The 24838-nt window shown below is 30.0% G+C and overlaps 2 protein-coding genes across 5 annotated transcripts in view; one reads left to right on the plus strand and one right to left on the minus strand.

Moving 5' to 3' along the window:
- Nucleotides 1-3068: 3068 nt before the first annotated feature.
- LOC113404249 (uncharacterized protein) lies at nt 3069-12803 on the minus strand. The gene is made up of 6 exons (XM_026645109.2): nt 12758-12803; nt 6075-6281; nt 5654-5722; nt 4285-4419; nt 3607-3680; nt 3069-3256 (listed from the first exon to the last, which is right to left on the minus strand). The coding sequence occupies exons 1-6, from the start codon at nt 12782-12784 to the stop codon at nt 3163-3165; spliced, it is 606 nt and encodes a 201-aa protein (XP_026500894.1). The 5' UTR covers nt 12785-12803; the 3' UTR covers nt 3069-3162.
- The window catches only part of LOC113404245 (serine/threonine-protein kinase OSR1-like), a 29561-nt gene continuing 14496 nt past the window's right edge, over nt 9774-24838 (plus strand). Inside the window, exons 1-7 of one of the 4 annotated variants that reach the window (XM_064220448.1) lie at nt 9774-9790; nt 11659-11805; nt 19508-19559; nt 19995-20178; nt 21077-21201; nt 22076-22169; nt 22719-22863. In XM_064220448.1, the coding sequence (XP_064076518.1) occupies nt 11708-11805; nt 19508-19559; nt 19995-20178; nt 21077-21201; nt 22076-22169; nt 22719-22863 (698 nt within the window). In that variant the 5' untranslated portion in view covers nt 9774-9790; nt 11659-11707. Of the gene's footprint in view, nt 9791-10611; nt 10797-11035; nt 11055-11658; nt 11806-18301; nt 18317-19507; nt 19560-19994; nt 20179-21076; nt 21202-22075; nt 22170-22718; nt 22864-24838 lie in introns of those variants that run through there. The other 3 variants (XM_026645106.2, XM_064220447.1, XM_064220449.1) reach the window with 3 other exon arrangements.

Consider the following 24838-nt stretch of genomic DNA (forward strand, 5'->3'; position numbering starts at 1 on the left):
CTTATAATAGTGTAAACTACGTTACGTAGTTTTGTAAGTTTTATACGTTTTATATATATTTTTATGAATGAAATATAATTTTGGTTTTGTGTTTTTTTTCAATGTATTCGTACAGGAATCGGATTTATAAAATATTATAATGTTATATTATAGAATCAAATTACATAAAGTAAAATGAAATAATTTGAAGAAGTCGCACGCCTTACTATCCCTCGACTCGTAGGTACCCAGTTAGCTATCACTATTGGAGCCCGATATAGAAAATTAAAATTCGTCGTGAAAGGCAAAAAAACAAATATCGGATTGTAGAGCTGACAGCTATGACTCAACAACGAAATTTTGAGAACCGTCTGTTTATATTAAAATTAATACTATGTACGCTTTTTTATTACTTTAATAACCATTTTTTTAATACAGAATAAAATAGAATAGTGTATAATGAATCCCATCAAAACATAAATGTGAAATGAGAGCCAAATTCAATATTAAGATATAGGCCTTGGTTGTTGGCTTCAACGACAAAAGGAGTGAGATCTAAATGGGTGCCAAGTTCAATGGTCAGTACTGGAATGTATTTATATATATAATATATCATTTCTGTTTATAAATTAGGAGAATATATTGTAGACTAAGGTCTTTCAACAAACCTGCAATAAAATTAAATTGCAACACTGTATGGAATATAATATGCATATAATCTGCAGGTTTAATATGTTACAGGTCTATCAATCTAATTTAAGTCAATCATAGGAGAAGACGTTGACATTGATTTTTCACGTTGACGTTGATTGATATCATTGGGCGATATGTTAATAATCTATATTGTATTAATTATTTATTCCTAAAAAAATGATGAGTGTTGTCAGAAGTGTGGAAGTAACATTCAAACGGATAGAAGTAGTAAGGTGTAATAGAGTTGTATGGTAAATAAAGATATCAAGAAGTGGTTGTAGTGCACACTACGAGTATTGTAGAGCTTTTAAGAAAGAGCATGCAATATGTAAATCTGAGATTTGTTTACCTCTATACTTTCTTCGACTATAATAAGCAATAGATCTATGTCTAGGGGATTACCGTAGTCTTTTATGTATCGTTTAAAACATTGACTAATGTTACCAATACGTGAATCAAATGACTTTGTATTCACAATAAATTTATTGTTTTTTTTTTTTTATTTAAAAATAATGCATTTACATTAATTTTACAATACGTTAAAAATAAGAATAAATAGTATTGATGTAATATTAAAAAAGTACATTCGTACCCTACTCTACTTCGAACTCTATATATTTTTAACGATAGTGTATTTCATATTTGATAGTATATTTCATACTTTGTGTAAATATATATTATTTTGTCTTTTCTCGTTCTGTTTCCCAAATAACACCAATTTTTCTCAGTTTTTTTTTTTACAGATTATTAAAACAAGCACTTCCTTTACCTAAATAGGAGTATCTATGTATGGCCTTTTTATATGTACATAGCTATTTATTTTATATATAAGTCAGTTCCGTTTTTTGCCAAAATAGGTTGTTACTAAACTAACGAATAATGAGATCACTTTTTTTATAAATTTGATTTAGGTAACAGTCAAGTGCATTATTATGACTTCCGCCTTATTTTATCTTCGTTGTCACGCCACTGTAGTAGAATTTAGAAAACTTCGAATTTATTCTATTTTCGGAGATAAATATATTATTTTTGTGTATAAGAGCCGAGATGGCCCAAAGGACAGCCAAATGGACTGGACACGTGAATTTCAAGCGAAGATTGTGGGTTAAAACTCCACAGCCACAACAGAACTCATTTGACATGAGCTTATTCATGAGCATAGGATACTCGGCTGTGAATGAGAACTTAATGAGGAAATTTGCATAAGTCGATTTTCCATATTGGATAATCTTGGAATAAGCGGCAAACCGTCTCCTTAAGATGAGAGGAGGTTAGTCCAGAAGTGAGACATATACGGCTGTTCTCTACTTTACTTTTGGTGCAACCCATCGTCGGCTTGCCATGGCCTGTCTTATTTTTAATTAATTATAATATTAATTGGGTTTAGGATGAACAGTTCTCTCTTATTATTATAGATTTCCTATAATTTAGTCGCGCCGTTTCGTCCCCTACCTAACCGTGTCAAAGCACAAATATAACGGGGATTAATTATGACAATTCACACTCAATTATGATAACTTAAAGATCGTGGGTTAGTATACTAACAATAATATGTTAGATACAACAGTGATGATAGAAAATTCAAGGTCCGATCGTTTTACGTATATCTTCGACTCTCAAGATGTTAAGAATATGTTAAGAAGTCAGGTTAGTTTAATATAAATAAAAATATTATAAATAATTTCCTAATCATTATTTTTATATTTTTTTATGATATCATTTTAGCCAACTTAATAGCCAAAGGTAAAATAACTGTGAACGGACTATACATATATGTATATAATAAATAGCCTTCTTAGATACACAAATAAACAGTGATTGTTAATATTCATTAAATAATCTATATATTTACTACAAATGCTTTTTACTCGTGTTTTTGGCAAGTAAACGTGGCAGGTACTTACATATTGTATTTTGAAGCTGTTAAATCATTTCGATTCTAGAGACAAATGACTTTTTAATATTACATATTAATTGAAGAAATGATGAGGATGTTTTTTTTACGCATGTGTCATGTGTCACATAGCATATGCGCTAAATATTTTTTGTTTATTTACCTTTTTTGTTTGATTATATTAACTGTTTTTGTCAGTTTGGTTAAAAATGTATATCTACATATACTTATATTATAAATGCTAAAGTAATTATTTCTGTTACCTCTTCACGCTTTGACCGGTGAACAGATTTAGATGAAATTTGGTGTTGAGAAAGTTTGCGTCACTGGGACACGGGCTACTTTTTTAATTCACTGAATTCAAGCCGTAGCTACAGCTATTATTATTATAAATGAAGGAACACATAATACTTTTAATTACTTTATTTATAAGATAAATTTAAAAATTATCTGATCATAACATCAATATTCATAATATAAATTAAGTCATATTTTCCTTAATAAAATAATTAATAAATTATCGGTGAAGTAATTTTTATCACAATGTTATAGAATATAATAAATGCTAAGACAATTATTTTGAATTTCCAGTATCCTTAGACGTGTAATGTTAGCTGTCCCAATCTGTGAACTGGCCACATGCACTCGCATCCCGCTGGTATCACCATGGTCTTAGTTTCCCAACAGTCGCTGTTGAGGTTACATAAAAGAATATTATTACTTACGCAAAACATTCTTATTATAAATATATAAAAATGTAAATAAAATAAAATTATTAGAAAACTACTTCTTGTATCTGATGTGTATTTGTGCGAAGGCTGTAATTTAGTAATTAAATATTATTATTGTCTTTTATTCTAAAGCTTTTTATTAACTTATTTGGTGTCAAAAAAAAATCGAAAAAAAATTAAAAATTTGCATATAAATCAAACAGTTCCTTTGTTGAGTTTATTCTAATTTTAAATGAAAAATATAATCATTTTAATGTAGGTACATGTACAACCTTCTTTTCGGTATGAATATTTCTAAATGTCTCTCACCTTGAATATCGCCTTCTTGTCAAATGAATCGTCTTGTTCCATTGAACGCATGAAAATCCGAGGCTCGAACATACCTAACATATATACATGTAATTTAATATTAGACACAATATATTGATGTTACTGACCGTTGCTACTCAATGAAATTTATAATATTTTATTATGAATAAAAAAGCATTCAATGTCCATTTTTCGATTCCATATCGAAAAGCCTTTACCTGTTTCTTTAAAAAAAATACTATATACCATAGTGATTGAGATTTAAATAATTACATGTTTCACGAGTATCCGTGTGTATGTCGAAATGTACATTCTATGTTCTAACAAAACGGATAGGAACGAAACTAAGTGGTTACAAAAAAGTAACCTAAGTATGGAAATTGCGACATAATCAAAGCATAACAACACACATTTTCTCTTTAATTATAATTTTATAATTAAGACTAAAAAGATTTCTTAATATTTTTCAAAATGTAAGTATATTCAATTCATAAAAAATAAATTAATTTGAAGTAACATGAAAGGCGAAGTAACTTTTTAAATTGATAGATTAAATTAATATAAACAATATATAATATTAAAATGATGGCAACATTCAATAAAAAAAGAACCGAAATTTTCAAATATTTTTAACCGCGTCGCCATGATTCTAAAGTTGCGCAACAATAAGTCGTTTACCTCGTTCGTGACGCCGACATCATCACCGGGGGTCATGGTACAACGGACCTCTTCGTAATACGCGGGTCTGTACTCATATTCATTAGTGTTCAATCTGTGAATCTTTCTTTCCAAGTGGCATATTGGATAATGTTTCTGAAACAGATTATTGCTGGTCTCTTTTTAATATTCATACAATGCGGCGCAAATTGCTGATTTAATTTGGTTGCTTTATTTATCTTTTATCATTATTTCAGAGTATAAAGAGTTTTAAGTTAATCTTATTTACTGGGTATATCACTCGGATAAATAATGATTATTTTCACATGAGTTAGCATATAGATGCATTTTCAGTCGTTTAGTAACGGCTTAATACATGCCGCCTTACCCTCCTATATTCGCTTCGACTTACGTTTTTATAGGTTAACTCTAGGATAGATCAACAGCTTGAATATTGGAGAACTTACAAGCAATGTTTCAGTGTTATAATAAGACAGCGTACCATTGAATACTGCCTAGACTAGATCTGTCTTGAAAATAATACTATTTAGTATTTGTAACATATATAATATATTACTGTAAATAAGATTATTGACACTAACATCTATTTTTTATTAATCGTGAACAGTAAATTGTCTTTAATTTTCTTTTAAGTATTACCTCTCTGTAGTGTACAAGTCTGTGGATTTTTTATCAGCCGACGATTGTGCTTTAAACATATAGTCTGTATATAATAAATATAGATATTTTGAAAATGAATGTATAATTTAATTTTATTTTGAATAAATTATGTAAAGCAACATTGGTTGGATAATACGTACTTCAGCATCCTCAGATTGCCATGAACTGTTATACCGTGTAACAAAGGAGAACTTACAAAATACTCGTACAACGTATTTTATAACGCGTTTCGAAATTATAGAAGACAATCGAGATCTTAATGCATTATATAGGAAAGATTATTTTTTCTTGTACCTTCTAGATTTATAACTTTATATTTCTCAATAGCCTACTGGCTACTTTTAATGAGAAACATATTAGTAATATTTAATACCGATATCCGAATAGATAGAATATGTATCACGTGACTACTGAATTACACGTACTTTATATTTTGTCATAATTCACTGTGAGGAATCGTGCATATTAAGTCAGATGATGATCTTCCAGATGAGTATCACTAGCCCTTATACGAACAGCGTGGAGGAATAAGCTCCAAGCTTTAAAATGGGATGAGGCTTTAGCCCGCAGTGGAATATTTACGGTTTGTTGGTAAGTTGTAAAATATATTATGTTACAATGGTATATTTATACTGTATCCGTATAAAATATTTTATATTATTTCTATATTATTTCTAGAAACAATAAAAAGGTAAATAAATGTACTTACTTGTGAACCTAAATGCCTCAAACCTCTTTCTACAGAATCTTGCAAAGACTCAGTATATTCTGGAAGATTCTGCAAAACAACCAAACAAAATTGTTATGGGTAATTCGACGTATTAAAATATTGAAATAACATCGTTTTCCGTCTCGCATTTTTAAATTTGGACCGTTAATTATTGTTTTAATGTATGTACCAAGGTGGTTGACACAGTGGTGATGTAAGGAAATTAATATTTGTAATGTGCCGATGCCTTTGGTCGGTCGTGACCTCCTACTATTAGGTAGCCCATTTGCCAGTACGTCTACTTGTTTTAAATAAAAAAAAGTAATGAGATTCACTTACCTATGACCAAACGTGGGATGTAAATCAAAAAGACAGTCCATGATTAGTTCATATTCTGAATTTTTTGAATAAAATTACTTACCTCTGGGTCTTCACAATCCGCATCATCAGCGAACCGAGGCTTCGCCCTTTGCAAGAGTCCTTGTCTGTTCCTCTCTAGTCTTCCGAGCACTGAGTTGAGAACTCTGTCAGGATTAGGTATCTTCAAGACGTGTTCGATAAAGTCCTGGGCAGCGTCCTCCCGAGACGCTGACAGCGTAGTCACCAGACAAATCCACATTAACAGTACCTAATAAGAATAGCAGATTTTAGTTAAAATTTATTACCATTGTAATTAAGATTAAAGTGCATACTACGAAGTTATAACGAACGCATACAAATTCCGTTCCACAGTTTAATTAAGATTGAAAATTGATCTAATATGGAAATTATTTACATTGTATACATAACTAAATTGTAAAATCACGAAGATTTATATTTTTTGCATTAATTATATATTTATTTAATATTTAGTAATAATTATACATTAAAATTATTATTCAATAATAATATTTAGAAGTATTAATTTCAGCCTCGTTTTTGATTTCATAAGTGACATCTATACTAACGTCAACATTAGCATCTATACTCACGTCCATCTTGTTTTACCTCTTGGCAATGATTCTCTAAAAACGCTGTCATAAATATATTTTACTTAAAAGAGAAGCATAAGTACTAATTTCCGTGTACCAACTGTCCCTAACTAATAATAAGCTTATATATAAAAAATGACGAACTTTCTTAGCAATTTTACGCTTTTGGATGAAGACTTTTCAAAAGGGCTGTAACGGATGTCCATATATTCGATTTCCATATTTCATCAAAAATGATAAACTTTCATACAAAATTGTTTAACATTTTTTTTTGACAAATCATCACCCAAAAGCGTGGAATTTCTACGGAAGTTCGGAAGTTCGAAGAAGAGATTTTTCAAAAAATATCTTCTAAGGGGATTAAAGTTTGTAATTGTATGAAAATCGCTATTTAGTCGCTATTTAGGCTTCTGTTAAGGCGATAAGGACAGTTGTGTGACATATTTTTTTGAAAACTTGTTAAACTGATAAATTTTGAAAAATCTCTTCTCAGTGCTCACTTACGATCCATATCCAGGATCCGTTCCTGCACACAATTTCATCCTTTGAGATCCACTGATTTTAGTCGACAGTCATTTTAAAATTGTATTCAGTAGATTCATAGAAGTCGAGAACATTTATAATAAGGGATATTACAATTGTTTATACATAACCCTAACAGGTCGAATTACGATGACGAGGACCAAAGTCTTGTTAAATAAGATACATGATAGAACACGTATGGAAACTGTTATTATTAAATGGATAAGAAAAATAGTTTCAATTTCATAAATACTAAACGAATCACACGATGAGAGGACGGCGGTGATCAGATTTCAAAATAATAATGAATTGTAATTGATAACTGGATGCATGCTTGCGCAAAAGTGATGTCACACTTGGACTAGCTCACCACATATTACATAGTATACTTAAAAATAAGATATACGAACTTACAGCGAGGTTTATTATGAACTGGTTGCGCAGGGCGGTTTTACGTTTACGCTACACGTTCCTGCTCGTCATATAACGTTGTGGGTACGTGTTATGTATGTATATGTATGTATTATAAACATCAAAAGCCGGCTGTTAGTATTCGCACACTTTAAAAAAAACCAATAGTCTCTTCAGCTCTATTAAATCTATCTTAAAAACTGTGTACACACATAGTTTTGTTCCTTTATTGGTGGCGGAGTGACTGCTGATAATTTTTTTTTATATAAGATAAAAATATCGGTACTTTATTGTTTAGCTCCTAGCAGCTCGAAGTTGCATAGCTGTCGTCCTACAATTATAGATTGATGTGAGAGTTCGTAACTGCGCATCCCGTGATGATTCTTATATCTTCCAATTTAGAATAACCTACGTGTATCAGAAGGAACGGGAATCGTGTCATATTTAACAACTGCTAACAATTGATTTAAGTTAGAAAAGAGGAATCGGAATATGCTTCCTTTAACATGAGAATTTCGATATAGATTGTACACCTTTCATAACGATGAAGATTAAAATTTAGATTAACACGAATCGATTAAGTTCCGTTAATTAAAGTTCGACGTCGCCGCGATTATGAGCTATAGCTATACATGAAGAAATAAAAAAGGGTTAAATTGTTTCCTTATGTCCAAATTGATGCTGAAGCTTAGATTCTATCCGAAAACTACGAAAGAGAGTCTTTGGAAGTATTTTTTAAGCATTTTCATGATTTTTAAAATGGTATATGATATGCACACTTGGTAGAACTGAATTATTATTCGTATAGTACAGGAATGCTATTATTTTTTTACAAATTCAAAGCAATGTCCTAATTTACCAGTAAAGCAGCGCTACGATGTTAGCATACGTGGTCTTTAATGTCTGTTATGTCAATATGCCTATCTAGGCAAATCGTATTTAAATTGTTTTGGGCCTAGCCAGAAACAATAAAATCATTTTAATTTTAATACGCAATAACAAATTATGTGCTCCGGCTGCGGCATATCATTCTTTATAGTATTGCAAGTCAGTATGAGCCACCAAGCGGTAAATTTTGGAGTACATTATAAATAAATACTATTATAAGATGATGCATTTATTTTATCATTCTTCAACCAAGTTATAACTTTATAAGAACTTTTTACCATTTACCATTAGCAGCCTGTAAATTTCCCACTGCTGGGCTAAGGCCTCCTCTCCCTTTGAGGAGAAGATTTGGAGCATATTCCACCACGATGCTCCAATACGGGTTGGTGGATATACATGTGGCAGAATTTCGATGAAATTAGACACATGCAGGTTTCCTCACGATGTTTTCCTTCACCGCCGAGCACGAGATGAATTATAAACACAAATTAAGCACATGAAAATTCAGTGGTGCTTGCCTGGGTTTGAACCCGAAATCATCGGTTAAGATGCACGAGTTCTAACCACTGGGCCATCTCGGCTCTCTATATAAGAACTAATTGTTTGAAAATAATATTTTCGCCGAAATTTCATTGAAACCTAGAAAATATATATTTTTTTATTAATTATATTTTAAATTGTCCGTCTGAATTTTTTTACATATAATTGTGGACTTTATAAGCATGACTTAAGCTATTTTGATTTACTGCATCTATGTTTTTATATGTAGTAATTTAAAATCATGATGTATAATAAAGAAAAAATGGTCTTTGACACCGTTATCCAGAAAAGTATTCATAGTCGTATATTTTAAGTTTGCTGTTTAAATATTTAACATTGAATGAATTTACATATGTATGGTATAATAATATGTTCAAAAGACAAGAGATTTTATAACATATACTATTAATAAAAACTGTTGTCTCAAAATTCGTTGAAAATTTATTAATGTGCTCTTTTCGATTTTAAATAATGAATATATTTTACAAAAAGATACACAGATTTTCTTCTAAACATAAAGAATAATCTTACAACATACAGATATGGCAAAAATAGAACTTCAAAATTAAAAAGTTCACAATAGCAAAGGGTAAAAATTAGTTATATGATTGGGTTTGATATCGTGTTAATTAAAAAAGAAATGTGAGTATTCAAAACATTGTATATAAAGAAAGATATGACGCATGTAGCCACGAGATCGTCTCGTTCAGTTGATTAGTCGCGATTGGCCTGCGCTTTGATTGGCATCGGCGGACATCGTCGGTTCTGCAGCGAGCAGGATACCAGGTCTAGGAAACATTTATGTGTGAGATCCTTTAAATACTTCTTTAATACTACTATCATAAAGCTAAACAACAGTTTAACTATAGATTAAATTCTGAAAGATTATTAAACACTTTATTCACATATTTTCAGAAAAAGAATATTTTTTTTATTTGTCAATAAGATGTATAAAAAATACAAATGCCATTATAATTTACCGTAATAATTATTTTATATGAAGTTTATTTTGAGAGTTGACACAAAATTTTGGTGTATTAATAGTTGATACGTAAGCATCTAATAAATACTTTTTGGTAATTTTTACAATGTTAATAATTACTTTGTTGAATGTTTCAGCGCGATAGTATGCGTTCGTTCCGTTCTGAACAATTTCGTTACGCTTCCATACAAGGTACCTACTTATTATTCTTTTCTGTAATTGACGACAAACGAGAATAAACTTCGTTGACAAAATATAAAATGTTTTCATAAAATTATTTTGTTTCATATTATTTTGTGTCAAGACATAGTTATTATACAATTTATAATATTTTTTATCGAAACCTTGTCATAAATTGGGCACCGATTTTATTTTCTTTGTGATTTTATTCTATGTTATTGTTGCCAACAATAAAAAGTATATAATAATAAAATAGTAAAATAGCATTCTTTATTAGTATCATGCAATGGTATATTTTATTAAAATATTATTTTACGTAACATAGGCATAAGACATTCCATTATCTTAACGTAATATTTTCAATCATATTTGTACTTATTTGTGGCAAATAATGATAATTTGAAAATGTTGACCAACTCTGCGGTCTCAACTCTGGCCCGTGGGTTACTCAACATACTTAGTTGAAGTTTGTTGTAATGACACACGTACGAAGTCGGGACCCCTTCAGTGTTAAATTGTTATTGTGACCAATTCAAAGGTCATCTGTACTTTACAACGATTACTGTCTAATGTGCTACGTTAAAATGCATTACAATTACAAATTGCCTGTAACATTGGATTTGGATATAAGTGTGACAGAATTGAAGCGGTGAGGAAATCAATTAATAATTGTCAAACTACCTACAATTTTTCCTTTCAAAACGTCTTACGGTAATGCGGGTCATTGTCAAATGTATTTTTATAAAGAAAATATAGTCTCGTGAATATTTAAGACTATGAAAATTAAATAGCAAAAATACGTACTGTTCACTGTTTAGTTTAGTTCATATTTATTGTAACAACGAATACTAATAATACTTGCTATAAAAACAGTTGGGGAGGAAGGGCTTTGTGCAAGCTTGTTTGGGTAGGTACCACCACATTATAACTAATTCTACAGCTAAAGAGTACTGCTTACTATTGTTATGTTCCAGAACTTACTTGGGAACTAAGAAAGGATTCCCAGGTTAGAAAGGTTATTATACCATTGACGATATAAATAATGGTGAATATTTCGTATATCTAACACCAACGTAATGTGTGTGGGTGTTGGTAAATGTAAACGGATGAATTTTAATTAAATATATTGCATTGATATAACTTGTTGTCGTAGATGTGACAAGGATGAGATTCTCACAGATAATTTCAAAATTTGTAGAAGACAAAGAATATTTTTTACTTTACTCTGAATTTAATTTAAAAGTTATACTTTTTAAAAATTAATTATTGTGTTAGTATATTTCACTACACTGTAACTTAAACTGAGAAAATGAGATAAAAAATATGATTCACTTATTTTTTATTTAAAGACATTTTACTAATTTGAATTAATAATCTTTAATATTCTGAAATAATTAATGATATTTTTCCTTTATTTTTTAAAAAAATGTAGATATTTTTTTTATAGATATATTGTAAATATAAAAGTTCATAAAAATCTTTGACATGAGAATTAATTTTTACATTTACAGATACAAGCTTATATTACAAATCGATATTGACGCACTACCATTTTGAAACATGAAAATGGAAGTTCGTCGGAAAAATCGAGGGTTTTTCAAAATGGACCCAGTCGTGGACATGGGAAGCCCGTTTAACGGCAAAAGGGACAAAAATTGGTAAATATATTTATAATTTTTTTTTAATTTAAATTTCCACATTCGGAATATTGCAGTCAGTTTTTATTTCCTACGTAAGTTCTATGGTAGCGTTAAGGAACTATTGATTTTCTTGCCAGTATTTCTCAATAGAATATGTTGATATAGAAAAAAAGTAGCTTTTCATGAAATAATAACTGTATAAAATAGCGATGCAATATCACTTTACGAAAAAAAACATTTTAAATGGCGCTACTTAATTACCCAGCTAATTTATAGGAAGTAGGAAATAGGTTTTTATAATGTTAAATCGAATGATTTCAAGTACATCATTCGCTAAGAATTCAATAAAGTAAACGAAGAAACTTTAAACTAGTTAAAATATTTGTACATTTCTTGTCAATTAGCTTATTTTTAATAGAATTTACTAAGAGTTTTTGTTATTATTTTAAAATATTCACGTTCAATTATAACTAATTAAAAAAATACTTTTATGATTTATTTGTTTCTAAAATATGTTTGACATAGGAAAGTCAGTCAGTCAGAAATGAACGAACTACTTTTGCTTAACCATATTTAAATCGTATATAGTGAAGTAAAACATGTATGACTACGATAAGTATGGTGAAAATCTAATTGGAGTCATTTTCTCATGGTCTTATGTAGAAGGCTAGCCTTTAATATGGAATGAAAAATTGTTATTCTTTAAACGCTTCTGTATGTCAGTGAATGCGATTTGTCTTATTCAGGAGAATTAGAAGATTCTCGCTTCTTAAATAATCTTTAATTTACATTTGAAGCATTAAGAGCATTTAAGAGTTTTCTTCTTCCTCTGCATTCCTAAATATAACACATACAAGATTTACGTAGCATTTAAAACGTTAAAATAATAGTGTTGCCAACTAAAAAAATAAATAAAAACGTTTACGTTTAATCGATCACTAATACTTACTAATAGCATCACAGTGCTTACCTTTAGTAAAGAATTGACTGAAGGCATCTTTTTCGGCTGAGAAATGACACCACTGACCGATCTTATGGTTATTTATGAACGAAATTATGATCCGCACTCTTTTTATATCTTTACTTATCTTAATAATTTTGAATTGTGGAGGTGTTTCCATAAAATCCGGTGGTAATCCGTACGATTACATTTATAGGGATATGCCATTTAGGAACAATATGAAATGCTATTTTTTTTTTAAATAAATAGTAAAAACTTGCCAAAATTAATTGACATGGTTTAATACTATATAAGATAATTTTATATGTATATACATATCTTAGTAAGGAATTTTGAGTACATAATAAAAGATGTAGGCTGTAACATTTTAAGCCATTATTCAAATTTAATATTTCTATTTCATTGTAATTAATAGATTTTAAAGAAAATCGTAGTCAAATGTTTTCAATCAAAGGTAGCACTAAGTTTTAGTGTATGGTGAAAATAAAATGTATTACTTGTATATTATTGTGCATCTAGTAACATAATATTTTTGTACTATGAAGTGGTATGTCATATTGCATATTTTTCCTACATTTAGCTAAGCAAAATTTCAGATTGTGGTTCGTAGAAAAAAAGAATTTACCTGTTTTTTCCGTATTATCCTCGTAAGTAACAAATCTTTCGTACACTACACGACTAGTGTTTTTTAATTGTTTCACTGAGGTCATTTTATGACAATATGCTCAGTATTGACAACAAAGTACCTTACCTATTCGTATATCAAAACTTACGAATTGTTGTAAAATGTACATTTTACTTACTGCTTCTACCAACTTCGTACGAAGGTTTTACAAATGTATTCCAATTTATCAAATTTATTCCCTTAAAACTGATATTTCCGAAAATCCTTTCTTAATGAGCGTCTACGTTGCGAAAGGAATAACTACTAACTATATTAAATTTAAAGTAAATACGACCAATACTTTTGGAGATCTCGCGATGATTTTTTAAATTCTTATAAATTCATTATTATTTTATTAATTAATTGTTTTATTTTTATTATTGAGTGTCGAACTCGATCTAATTAAAAATATTTCTGTATCGGTATGTCCATAACAAAACAAAAGAAGTATTTTCATTAATTATAATTATTGGTCGCCAGGTTAACAAAGCGAGATAATCTAAGCGTTATCTCGGCTCTCAGTAATAACCGAAATAGGTAAATTCGACCATTAATATAAACGAATAGTAACCAATTGTTAAAATTAGTTAAAATATTAATTCAAGCTTATATTAAGTCTCGTAAAATAAAATGGTTATTTGATATTATTTAATACTTTGATGATTTCGTAGCCTTTTAGTTAATGAAAGAAAACAATGTTTTTTCTTGAATGTTCAACAACTTTTTTTTTATAAAATCTTGACTCAAATTTATTAACAGGATATCTGTAGCAAAACATAAAAGAGAAGCTTATTGTTTATATATAATTAATGCTCAAAATTATTTTATTTTATTTTGTCTACGTTTGGCTTAAATGATTGAACTGTAGACTAATGAAATGAGTCCATAAAAAGTATAAAACAAATTCACTTCCTGTTCTTGACTATATCTCCGCTTATTACTTCTAAGCTATTTAACGGGTTTTAGCTCATACGACATGTAAATAAAGACAAAACAGTAAAGTTTTGACCTTGACGGTTCAAATAACCCAGATTTGAATTTATAAGTAGTGGTATGGTCAAATTTTGATCTATGTTTCGCAATAAATTTACGGTTCAAATGTATATTATTCATATTTCGAATAAAAATAAACGTTATAAAATAAATATACCCTCTTAATATTTTCTAACTAAGCGCCTTTCTTTATTAAATATAAATTAGGAATAATAAGCTAGTAAATATAAATAAAATTAGCTTCAAAAATATATCTGTTAATGAAAGTTAACTTTAAGTAAGGGGTAGGTTTATTCGCTGAGGGCTACATCAATAGAAACATTAATATAATCCAAATTGCTCCGTTCGATTTTGAGTAATTGGTTAAAATATATCGTGACCTAAATATAACTGATACTACAATTTTTAGGCATCACTTTAGGCTCAATTGCAGTGGAACACCCATTGATTGAATTTCCTATGAACATTATCCTCCTACGACATTAAAGACTCCACATTTTTAACCGGGTACGCTACCTGATTGGTACCACTGGATATTTAGTTATTTTCTTAAGACGTTTTCTTGAGTAACGCTAAAGATATTGAAACGGTTTTTTGCAAAAAAGCTGTCAGATCTATTTATTATCTTGGAGCCAGCGGCGGCCTTAGGGGGTGGCGAACAGGGCAATCGCCCGGGCCCTCGCTCTTGCAGGGGCCTCGCGCAAAAATCCCAAGCAAAATTGAAATAGATTTTTTATTTAAAACTTTTGTCTTTGATCCCTAATTTTTTATTAAGGTTATAAAATAACAGTAAATTAAAATAAAGTTAGTTAACTAATTTATTTATACAGAACATAATATATCGCTCCTCATATCATTTTAATTGTTTAAATTACGCCAAAAACATCAATTTAAAAAATTATAATTTCTTTATTTGTTAACTTTGTAATTATTTAAATGTAAAATATTTTAAAAGTACACAAATTTTATTTATTTGTATAACTTTACCATCACTCGTCAAACATAACATGATCATCAATCAATCATCAAACATACCTAAACCAAACAACCAGACCTACTTTCGAATCACATACATACTTTTCACCGAGGACAGGGGAACCAAGACCTACCGCCCAGAGCCTCGCAATGGGTAAGGGCGCCGCTGCTTGGAGCTCGTAACTCTCTTGGGAATGTTTATAATAAAGTAGATCTAATATATTTACAACAATATGATGTACGTTGACTATAATATATATTTTTTTTCAAAATAAACAGTGATAATCATTGTGTAAACACGAGGAGTACGGGTAAATGTAAAACGCCTATTTTCCGCCTTCGCAAAGTCAGTACATCTTTCCGGGGATTATTTTGTATTTGTGATAGTGTTGCCTATAAAAAAATGCAATCATTATTTGTTTATGTTTCAATATTTTTTTGTTACCGCAGAAATATAAATATATATCATTGTCTGTGGACGTCCGGCGAAATTTATATTATCGACAGGATAATATATTTATATTTGAAAAACATTTAATCAAAAATAACTAAAAATCAATATATATATAGAGTTAAATAAATAAAAATATGCGATACATAAAACTTATATGTTTTATATAATAAATACACTCATTGTATATTTTTTATAAAAAATATATTCACATTTGTGAATATTATAATAATATATTGTATGTATAACCTATATACTACACGCGCCACGAACATACGAGGGAGTAGAGATATTAAGAGAGCGTCATACTGTTTGCCGTAACGGCATACGAGTTTGTCTCATCCCCGACTCCCGAGGTGCGCCGATAGATGTTTATATTTACAAGCAAATATACTTATATTAAATTCAACTGCCGAGATGGCCCAGTGGTTAGAACGCGTGCATCTTAACCGATGATTTCGGGTTCAAACCCAGGCAGGCACCACTGAATTTACATGTGCTTAATTTGTTTATAATTCATCTCGTGCTCGACGGTGAAGGGAAACATCGTGAGGAAACCTGCATGTGCCTAATTTCAACGAAATTCTGCCACATGTGTATTCCACCAACCCGCATTGGAGCAGCGTGGTGGAATATGCTCCATACCTTCTCCTCAACGGGAGAGGAGGCCTTAGCCCAGCAGTGGGAAATTTACAGGCTGATTATGTTTATGTTATGTTATGTAAATTCAACTAATATTCTTTGCGCGACTTGATACGCGGTGACGAAGGTCGCAGCATATTAACTGTTACAATATCAGATATATTATAGGCTATACCTATATATGGATAATCACGACGTCACTTATATACGTACATAATTCGTACTGAAAACGATTAGCTAACGGTTCGAAACGGGTTTCATCTCGAATTACATACCTATATTATTTTTTTATGAAATTATATATTGATATTATTTAATCATAAAACAATGCTGACACGTGTGGGTGCTAAAGTTTCTCTAATTACCAACCTTAATTGTTTAATATAAATCCAAAACAAATGACTTGTCTACTGTTCCGAGGTTGACATCTACCATGAACAATTACTGTGTTTCTGTGTTTTCAGTGCCGATGAAATTGCCGATTTGGTATACTTTTACAAAATGAGAAAGGAAGGATTAAAAATACTATCATCTCTTTCTTAAGTAATGAAAGCAACAAGTATTATTTACTACATATTCCTGATTTGTTCACATATATAAGTATAATGTGCACAAACAGTTGTATACATCCTTATTTAATGTACGAAATTAACAGCTTGTGAAATGTCCCACTGCTAAGGACTCTCCTTTTGAGGAAAAGATCTGGAGCCTATTCAACGACGCTGTTCCAATACGGGTCGATACACATGTGGCTGATTATCATAAGACAAGTGCAGTAACTGATTAAGAATACTTGATGCTCTGAGCAATCTCCCCCCCCCCCTATCCGTATGTCAACTAGAATTGGTCTTTAAACCTTTACCGCCTAAAAACATTACTTTTTGGTAAAATAAGTTAATGAGATGTAATGTAAATTTTATGCATTAGTTTTTTGTTTTAATAATAATTATTTTATTTCCAACTTTTTAGTAGGTAACAATTATTAATATGAGTTCTCACTCATATTCATAATTGTTATTTTAATTAGCGTTCTCACGCTAATTTAAATAATATTAATTGTTTTATTTACATTACATTTAAATTATTATTAGAAAAATGGTTAAAGATGACCCCACATGAAATCATTTGTCTTTTTATTTTTATTTTGACGTTATTGTTAAAGTACTAAAGTTCGGCAAGTTATGGCAAAGTAAATAGACCGACAATGACTATTCGGATTATGTGAAGCCCGCGCATATTCCTACCATTGATAAAAAAGCCATAACATCAATAATAAAGTAGGAACCGTTACCAATAGAGCTTTCTTGCTCTGTTGTGTAACTCAGAGATAATGATAACAGTGCAGCTGCAGTGCTGTCTCACTGGTACTCTTACCAATTGGTTCAATTTTAGCATAGATTAGGTAGACTTTTTAGAAGTCGCATAACCAGAAAACTATAATAATTTATACTAATATTATAAATGCGAAAGTGACTTTTTTTGTCTGTCTACCTGACGACCAACCCCAAAAACGCGAGCGAAGCCGCTAACGACAACTAGTATTAATATAGATCCGAACTCCCAGACATCAAACATTTCAATTTAAACAAGTTTTAGTATTAAGGTAGTTTGGTTTATAACTGAAACAGCAGAATAGCGATTAAGACGCAAAATTGTTTGCAAAATTAATGCAACTCTATAACAATCAAATTTCAAATTACATGGAAATGTTATTGTTTTTAATACGTAGGTAGATATTATTCTGTTTTGTTCTAAAGTATCCATACCAATAAGCCACGGTCTTATTTAGATTTATTTATTACACGAGTGGAAGCAAACGTATAAATCGAATCGGTTGCCTGGTGTAAGTACATATTTTTAATAAGAGTCCAAAGGCTTAGATACATAGTCGACTGTCGAACTTAAATTTATATTTGTGTATTAAATATAAATGCTTAAGGTTACATCTCTGTTTGCTTATTTAGAGGTTCGTCAGAAAGCAACTAATTGTTTTTGGTGAAGACATACATTTAAATATACTATTTCAAAGTTAAGCTACTACCGGTTTTCAAACGAAAACACTGTTAGCAATTTAATTCCGTGAATTAAAATTGGATAAAAAGCAGTAAGTTATCGTTACACAATTTGTTTAAAAAAATGTACATTTTATTCAAAAATACCTAAATATAAATGATTACTGTTTATGTTAAATTAATTAAAGGTTATTTAAATTAAAATTTATAAGAAGGTATGATTAGGTAGAGCCCTTTTATAAGCACAACAAGCGTCCGTTTGCAAGCAGTGCTAGGGCGATCTCCAAACCGTAAAATACCCCAACACAAAAGATTTTTAAATACACAGCAAAGCGCCCGCGTTTATTAACTTATGCACCTTGAATTAAGACGGAAATGTATTAAATGGATTGAATATTCGTAACGTGTGCACTGTCGGCATTTTACAATATTTAATCGATTGTCAGAATCTTAACTTTATTTGCTTCTTAAATAAAAAAGTTATACATAACTGTATTATTATTTTACAATGAATACAATACATAAATTACATAATACATACATAACATAATCAGCCTGTAAATTTCCCACTGCTGGGCTAAGGCCTCCTCTCCCGTTGAGGAGAAGGTATGGAGCATATTCCACCACGCTGCTCCAATGCGGGTTGGTGGAATACACATGTGGCAGAATTTCGTTGAAATTAGACACATGTAGGTTTCCTCACGATGTTTTCCTTCACCGCCGAGCACGAGATGAATTATAAACACAAATTAAGCACATGAAAACTCAGTGGTGCCTGCCTGGGTTTGAACCCGAAATCATCGGTTAAGATGCACGCGTTCTAACCACTGGGCCATCTCGGCTTATATACAGAAATACGCCAAGAGGATACTTTTTATTTTTTCACATAATTATATATTAAGTTCCTTGTAGGGTGTTCAGTTAATATATTTATTTAATCGACCTAAACCATTCACAAATATATACTTAAATATCGATATATGGATGAAGATATAAATAAATAAAATTTATGTATGTTTCAGCAATTTAAAAACTGAAATAACACCGCCGGGTGTCAGTGGGATTTTCCGACAGGTAATAATTACAAATTATTATTAAATTGTATATTATACATTAATCCGTAATCTGTCTTTGTCATAATGATTCATTTAGTCTCATTTAAAAATAATTTGTAAATCCGACATTTCGTATTGACGTTATAGCTGACACCACACAATACTCTTCACACTGACGACAAAATGCGACAAAATTGTCTAATCGTCGTATAATATTCGATTTAATCTTATTTATAATAAACTTAATGAGGTGACTTATAATAAACAAACCTTCTGGATGTAAGACTTATATTTTTCGTTTATTAATTAAATTACAATTAATTTGTTTTAACTAAATATATTTAAAGGCGTTGAAGACGTTCTTATAACGCAAAGTATATAATAATATAGTCCAAATCTAATTACTTAATTTTTTTATGTATGTAGCACATTATTTATTTTTTAAATATTTTAGAAATCGTTTGGTACTTGCGACCGTCAATTGTCAACATTGTCGTCGTATGTGCGAGCTGCATGTTCCTTGAACAACACAGCCGGTAACATCGGAAATTTATTCACACGCAAAATGGCGGCCAGTGCAAATACATCATGTCCGTGGCCCAATAGTCAAGATGACTATGAATTACGAGATGTCATTGGTATGTAATAATTACCACATCATATTTTAAATAATCTTCTATTCAATATTTTGTTAAACATCCTATTGAATATTATATTTGCTTCAACTAATCTGATTTTGCTGATAAATCTGAGATCTGTCATAGTTGTATCGGATGACAATTATAAATTGTATTGATAATATTATTTTGATGTGAAAGGTTTAATTAAGAAATTATGTATCTTTTTTGTCATTATATGAACCCTTAAATGGCCCTAACGTCAATGTAACCTCATTTAACTTAAATAGTAATGCGGTACGTGTCATACGCAGACTTATTGACAGAATCCTCCCATTTACACGATGTGGTTTATGTAAACAATTCATTACGTGTTTTATAAACGGCAAGTAAAACGTGTTTCGTTGATTATTACAGTACCATTACAACTCAATTCTTCGACATAGATGTTTCAGATCTATAGAAAAAAAATTACAAACATATTTTGTATTGCTTTATTTTATAATAACATTAATAACAAACTGCAAGTTCTGAATACATTATATTTATGAAATATATTCATAATCATTTACTTTAAATTGACATATATTTAATTACTTACAAATATTTATACACTTATTTAATAAAAAAAAATGCTAATTAAAAAACAAAAAACATTTTTTATGACAACATTTAAATAATCATAAGTATCATTTGCTTGTGTGTATTTAGTTATAATTGCACAAGAAGTACTTCAATCATATGTCTCTATATTAAGGGCTATTAGTCTTTTTCATTGAGAAACAGTAGTGGTAGATGTTTGAAATATAATAACCTAATAAATAATAGCATTTATATTATACAAACAAATATTGCCATAACAAATATTCATATAAAGCCAAATGTTTCCCTTTATAATATAATATTTTTTTATAAATAGGTGTTGGTGCAACAGCGGTTGTATATTCAGCCTATTGCAAGCCGAGGAATGAAAAATGTGCTATTAAAAGGATTAACTTAGAAAAATGGAATACATCCATGGATGAGCTCCTTAAGGAGATTCAAGTAAATGTTACATTTGAAATTTAATTTTTTCTAGACTGATTATTTAAACATTTACTATAAACATCAAAATAATAATAACGGCCAGTAAGTGGCCCACTGTTGTCTTCATTGCACCTCCTTCTCTTGAGGAGTAAGGTTTATTTCATGATGTATATTGCTGGAAATAAATATTGCAAAATTTTCTGATTTACACTTGCAAGTTTTCCTTCACAGCTGAGCAAAAGTTGAAGTATAGATACAGATTAAGTCCATGAACACAAAGTGGGTAGCTTGTCTGGGTCTGAGCCCCATATTCATTGCTTAAGATTCATGCTTTACTGGGATATCTTAATTCGTTGATTTATATTTATGTTCCATTATGTATTCCGATGATAGGTATTTAATTATAACACTTTTTTTTTAAATAAACAACAATATAATATTGCACATTGAGCTTGAAATTGAATACCTGGTTGGATCAAATTTAATTGAATACCTAGATTACTAGTTTTCATCTGTGTGTTAATAAAACAATCTTGCCATAATGTGCATTCCTTTTCGATTAAACTAATATTATAGGTGAAGAATACACATCCCTTTTTTTTAATATTGTCATTTACAAATTAGAAACCTTAATTAAACATAAACAATGTAACAGGATAGAGAAATCAAAAAATGAATATGAATATTTTTTAAATATGTACTTTTAAAATAAGGTTTTATAAATATACACATTTACACTTCTTGATATGATTTTTTTTAGAAAAAATGACATTTCTTTGTATATGCTATAGTGAGGTTGTTCTTGCCAAATTTAAAGTCTACAGTAATTGACTCAGCTTATTGACTCAAAACAGGTTTATAGATAGTTGATATGTTAATAATAATTTTTCAGGCTATGTCCAGCTGCAACCATCTTAATGTTGTCACATATTATACCAGTTTTGTGGTCAATGATGAGCTGTGGCTGGTGCTGAAGCTGTTAGAAGGTAATATAAAGTATATTCAATTTGAAATTAATTATATACTGATATTCTATCACCAAACAGCAATAGATAGTAGTATAGTGTTCTGATTACAAGATTTGATACTTAGTATAGTGTTCTGATTTAAAGATTGAATGAGCCGTGTAACTCCCCAAGGTTGGTGGCATATTGGCAATGTAGGGAATGGTTAATATTTCATTTAATGCCAATGTGTATGGGTGATAGTGACCACTTACCATTGGCCCATTTGCGACTGCCTCTTTATTTAATGAAAAAATAATGACTATTTTGATTGATTTTTTATACTTTAATGAATACTTTATTATTTATACCTACATTTTGAAATAAATACATTCTGAATTTATTTAAAATGTTTTAATGACATATAACATTATTTTGTTTAGAGATATCGGATAGTTATCTGTAATATATATAAATAAAATTAATTTCAGGATAGAATATATTAGGATAGACTTTTGTTTGAATGGAGAGTCCAAACATAGCTTCTAGTAATTATATAATACTTGATTGGATAAAAATTATGCTTTTCAGGTGGAAGTCTCCTTGATGTCATAAAGCATAAAATGCGAGTATCCAATTGCAAGCATGGTGTCTTTGATGAGTCTACTATTGCCACTGTATTGAAAGAAGTTTTGAAAGGATTGGAATATTTCCACAGCAATGGACAAATACACAGGTATAATCCACTAACCTAACCACTTTTAGTATTTAACCATACTCCAAAAGTATTGGTCCTATTTTGTGTACATAAATACATAACATAAAATAGAATATGCATGCTATAAAAATACAGCTTTAAAGAGGAGAGATATCCTACGTACAAAAAACACTCTTATCCCTAAGAGCAATCTCTTATGTAAACTTTAGCCTGGTGAATATTATTATTTTATATTGTAATGCAAAGCGAAAATTCAATGGAATATTTAGCGTTTTCTGACAACGAAATAGTTGCTGTGGTTACTAACTATAATTATAATACATCTGGCCAATAGCAAATGGAATATTATGATTTTTTTTTTTAATTAAATGAACTCAATACTAAATTTAAATCAAATGTGTTTTGCTATGCCTAAGTGATTATTACTGGATGGTATCTTTATAAAATCCTATCATAAATTATAAAACGGCAATGGTTTCAGTGTAAATTGTAATGTGCATTGTCAACTTGCATTTTTAGCGATCAGATTGCTTATAGTTACTTTGCGTCATACATGCTGAAAGCGAAATTTGATTTCATTCTTATGTATACAATACCATATATTGCGAATTACAATAATATTTGGCGCTTCTATCGATTTGTTATATCATAAAATACTATTGCTTTAAGTTAAGAGCTTAAAATTATATTGCAATTAAAAAAATTTTGATGCTGAATTTGCAAAAAGCGAATGTCCATTGTTGCTGACGCCATGGTGGCTAGCTTATAAGATAGAACTCGGGGTCCTTGGATCAAATTCCAGACCTTACCGCTGTTTTTCTGTGAAAAGAATCTCAGTAGCAACCCGTAGTATATAAAACTAGTGTCCACTCACCTTTACCTAGAAAAGCACGTAAGACGGTTTTAGAGTAACCGTGGACCCTTACATAATACGACCCGTATTGGATTGAATTTTATTTCCACCAAATTATGAGAAATAAGCAGTGTAAATGTCTTTGCACATGCTCTGGTTGTGGCTATGCTCTGGAATATCTGCTCTGTGCGCTACTCACTAATCAAAAGTTGGTCAGGAGAAAATCATCGTCATTTGTGTGATGATCATTAATTAAAGTAAATCATGTTAAGTTAATCATACACAAAGTAATATTAATTTTGAATGAGGATTCATATTTTATATGAAGATTCATGTTTTCATTGTCTATTCAATATTTATGAATACTTTGGTTCCTAGAAACTACTGGTGCTTTGTTTGTAACCAATAATGTTACCCTAGTGGTAAAAGATTGTAAATATATTTAATCTGTTGAAATTCATATGCCTCAGCATGGAAATTGAAAGCGCAACTTATGATCTAATCAACATACTGTACCCACTAAGCTCAATTACATATAATATTAACTTTTATATTAGGCAGCATAATTGCGAATTTTTTGTTAGTGCTATAAAAAAAGAATTAGGATTTTTTGTGATGTAAAGTGATCACTACAAGCAATATAAACAACTTCGTTTAACGTCTATGTAAGATGTTACGTCTCTTGTAATTAAATTGTCTAAATCAAAGTTGAAATCAATATAACAAAGTATTTCTGTTTGGCGATAGGAAAACAGTAGTAAATGTACCACACACTCATATGTTAAGTTGATTGCATCGCGAATTTATCTGATGCAATATGATTTAACGCGATTGTTTATGAACGGTTATATTTATTTTAAAAGCATTTTCTACTTTTACAGTGCACTCTTGATTGTATTTTAAAAGCTGGTTCATTTAAATGCATTATTCAATACCTAAAACAAAAGCACATTTTCAACATGATACTATAATTATAGCGATTTACGAAGGTCCAAGCGAAATGTCTTTGCGAACGAAAGTAAAACGAAAGCGTAAAGTATGCGAACGAAGAGGCCATATTCCATAAGAGCGTCTATTTGATTTGGTCGAGTTATAATTGTAAACTGCCTAAATCTTAATTATTGACGTAATTTATTTGCT

The sequence above is a fragment of the Vanessa tameamea genome, chromosome Z (genome assembly GCF_037043105.1).
Source record: "Vanessa tameamea isolate UH-Manoa-2023 chromosome Z, ilVanTame1 primary haplotype, whole genome shotgun sequence".
Lineage (NCBI taxonomy): Eukaryota > Metazoa > Arthropoda > Insecta > Lepidoptera > Nymphalidae > Vanessa > Vanessa tameamea.

Excerpts from the sequence above, each read along its gene's own strand:
- LOC113404249 (XM_026645109.2), bottom strand. The coding sequence starts at position 12,784 with ATGCCTTCAGTCAATTCTTTACTAAAG. Across the intron at positions 5,723-6,074 it reads CGGATTGTGAAGACCCAGAG|AATCTTCCAGAATATACTGA; the intron begins GTAAGTAATTTT and ends GTTGTTTTGCAG. Across the intron at positions 4,420-5,653 it reads TGAGGCATTTAGGTTCACAA|AAACATTATCCAATATGCCA; the intron begins GTAAGTACATTT and ends AATCTGTTTCAG.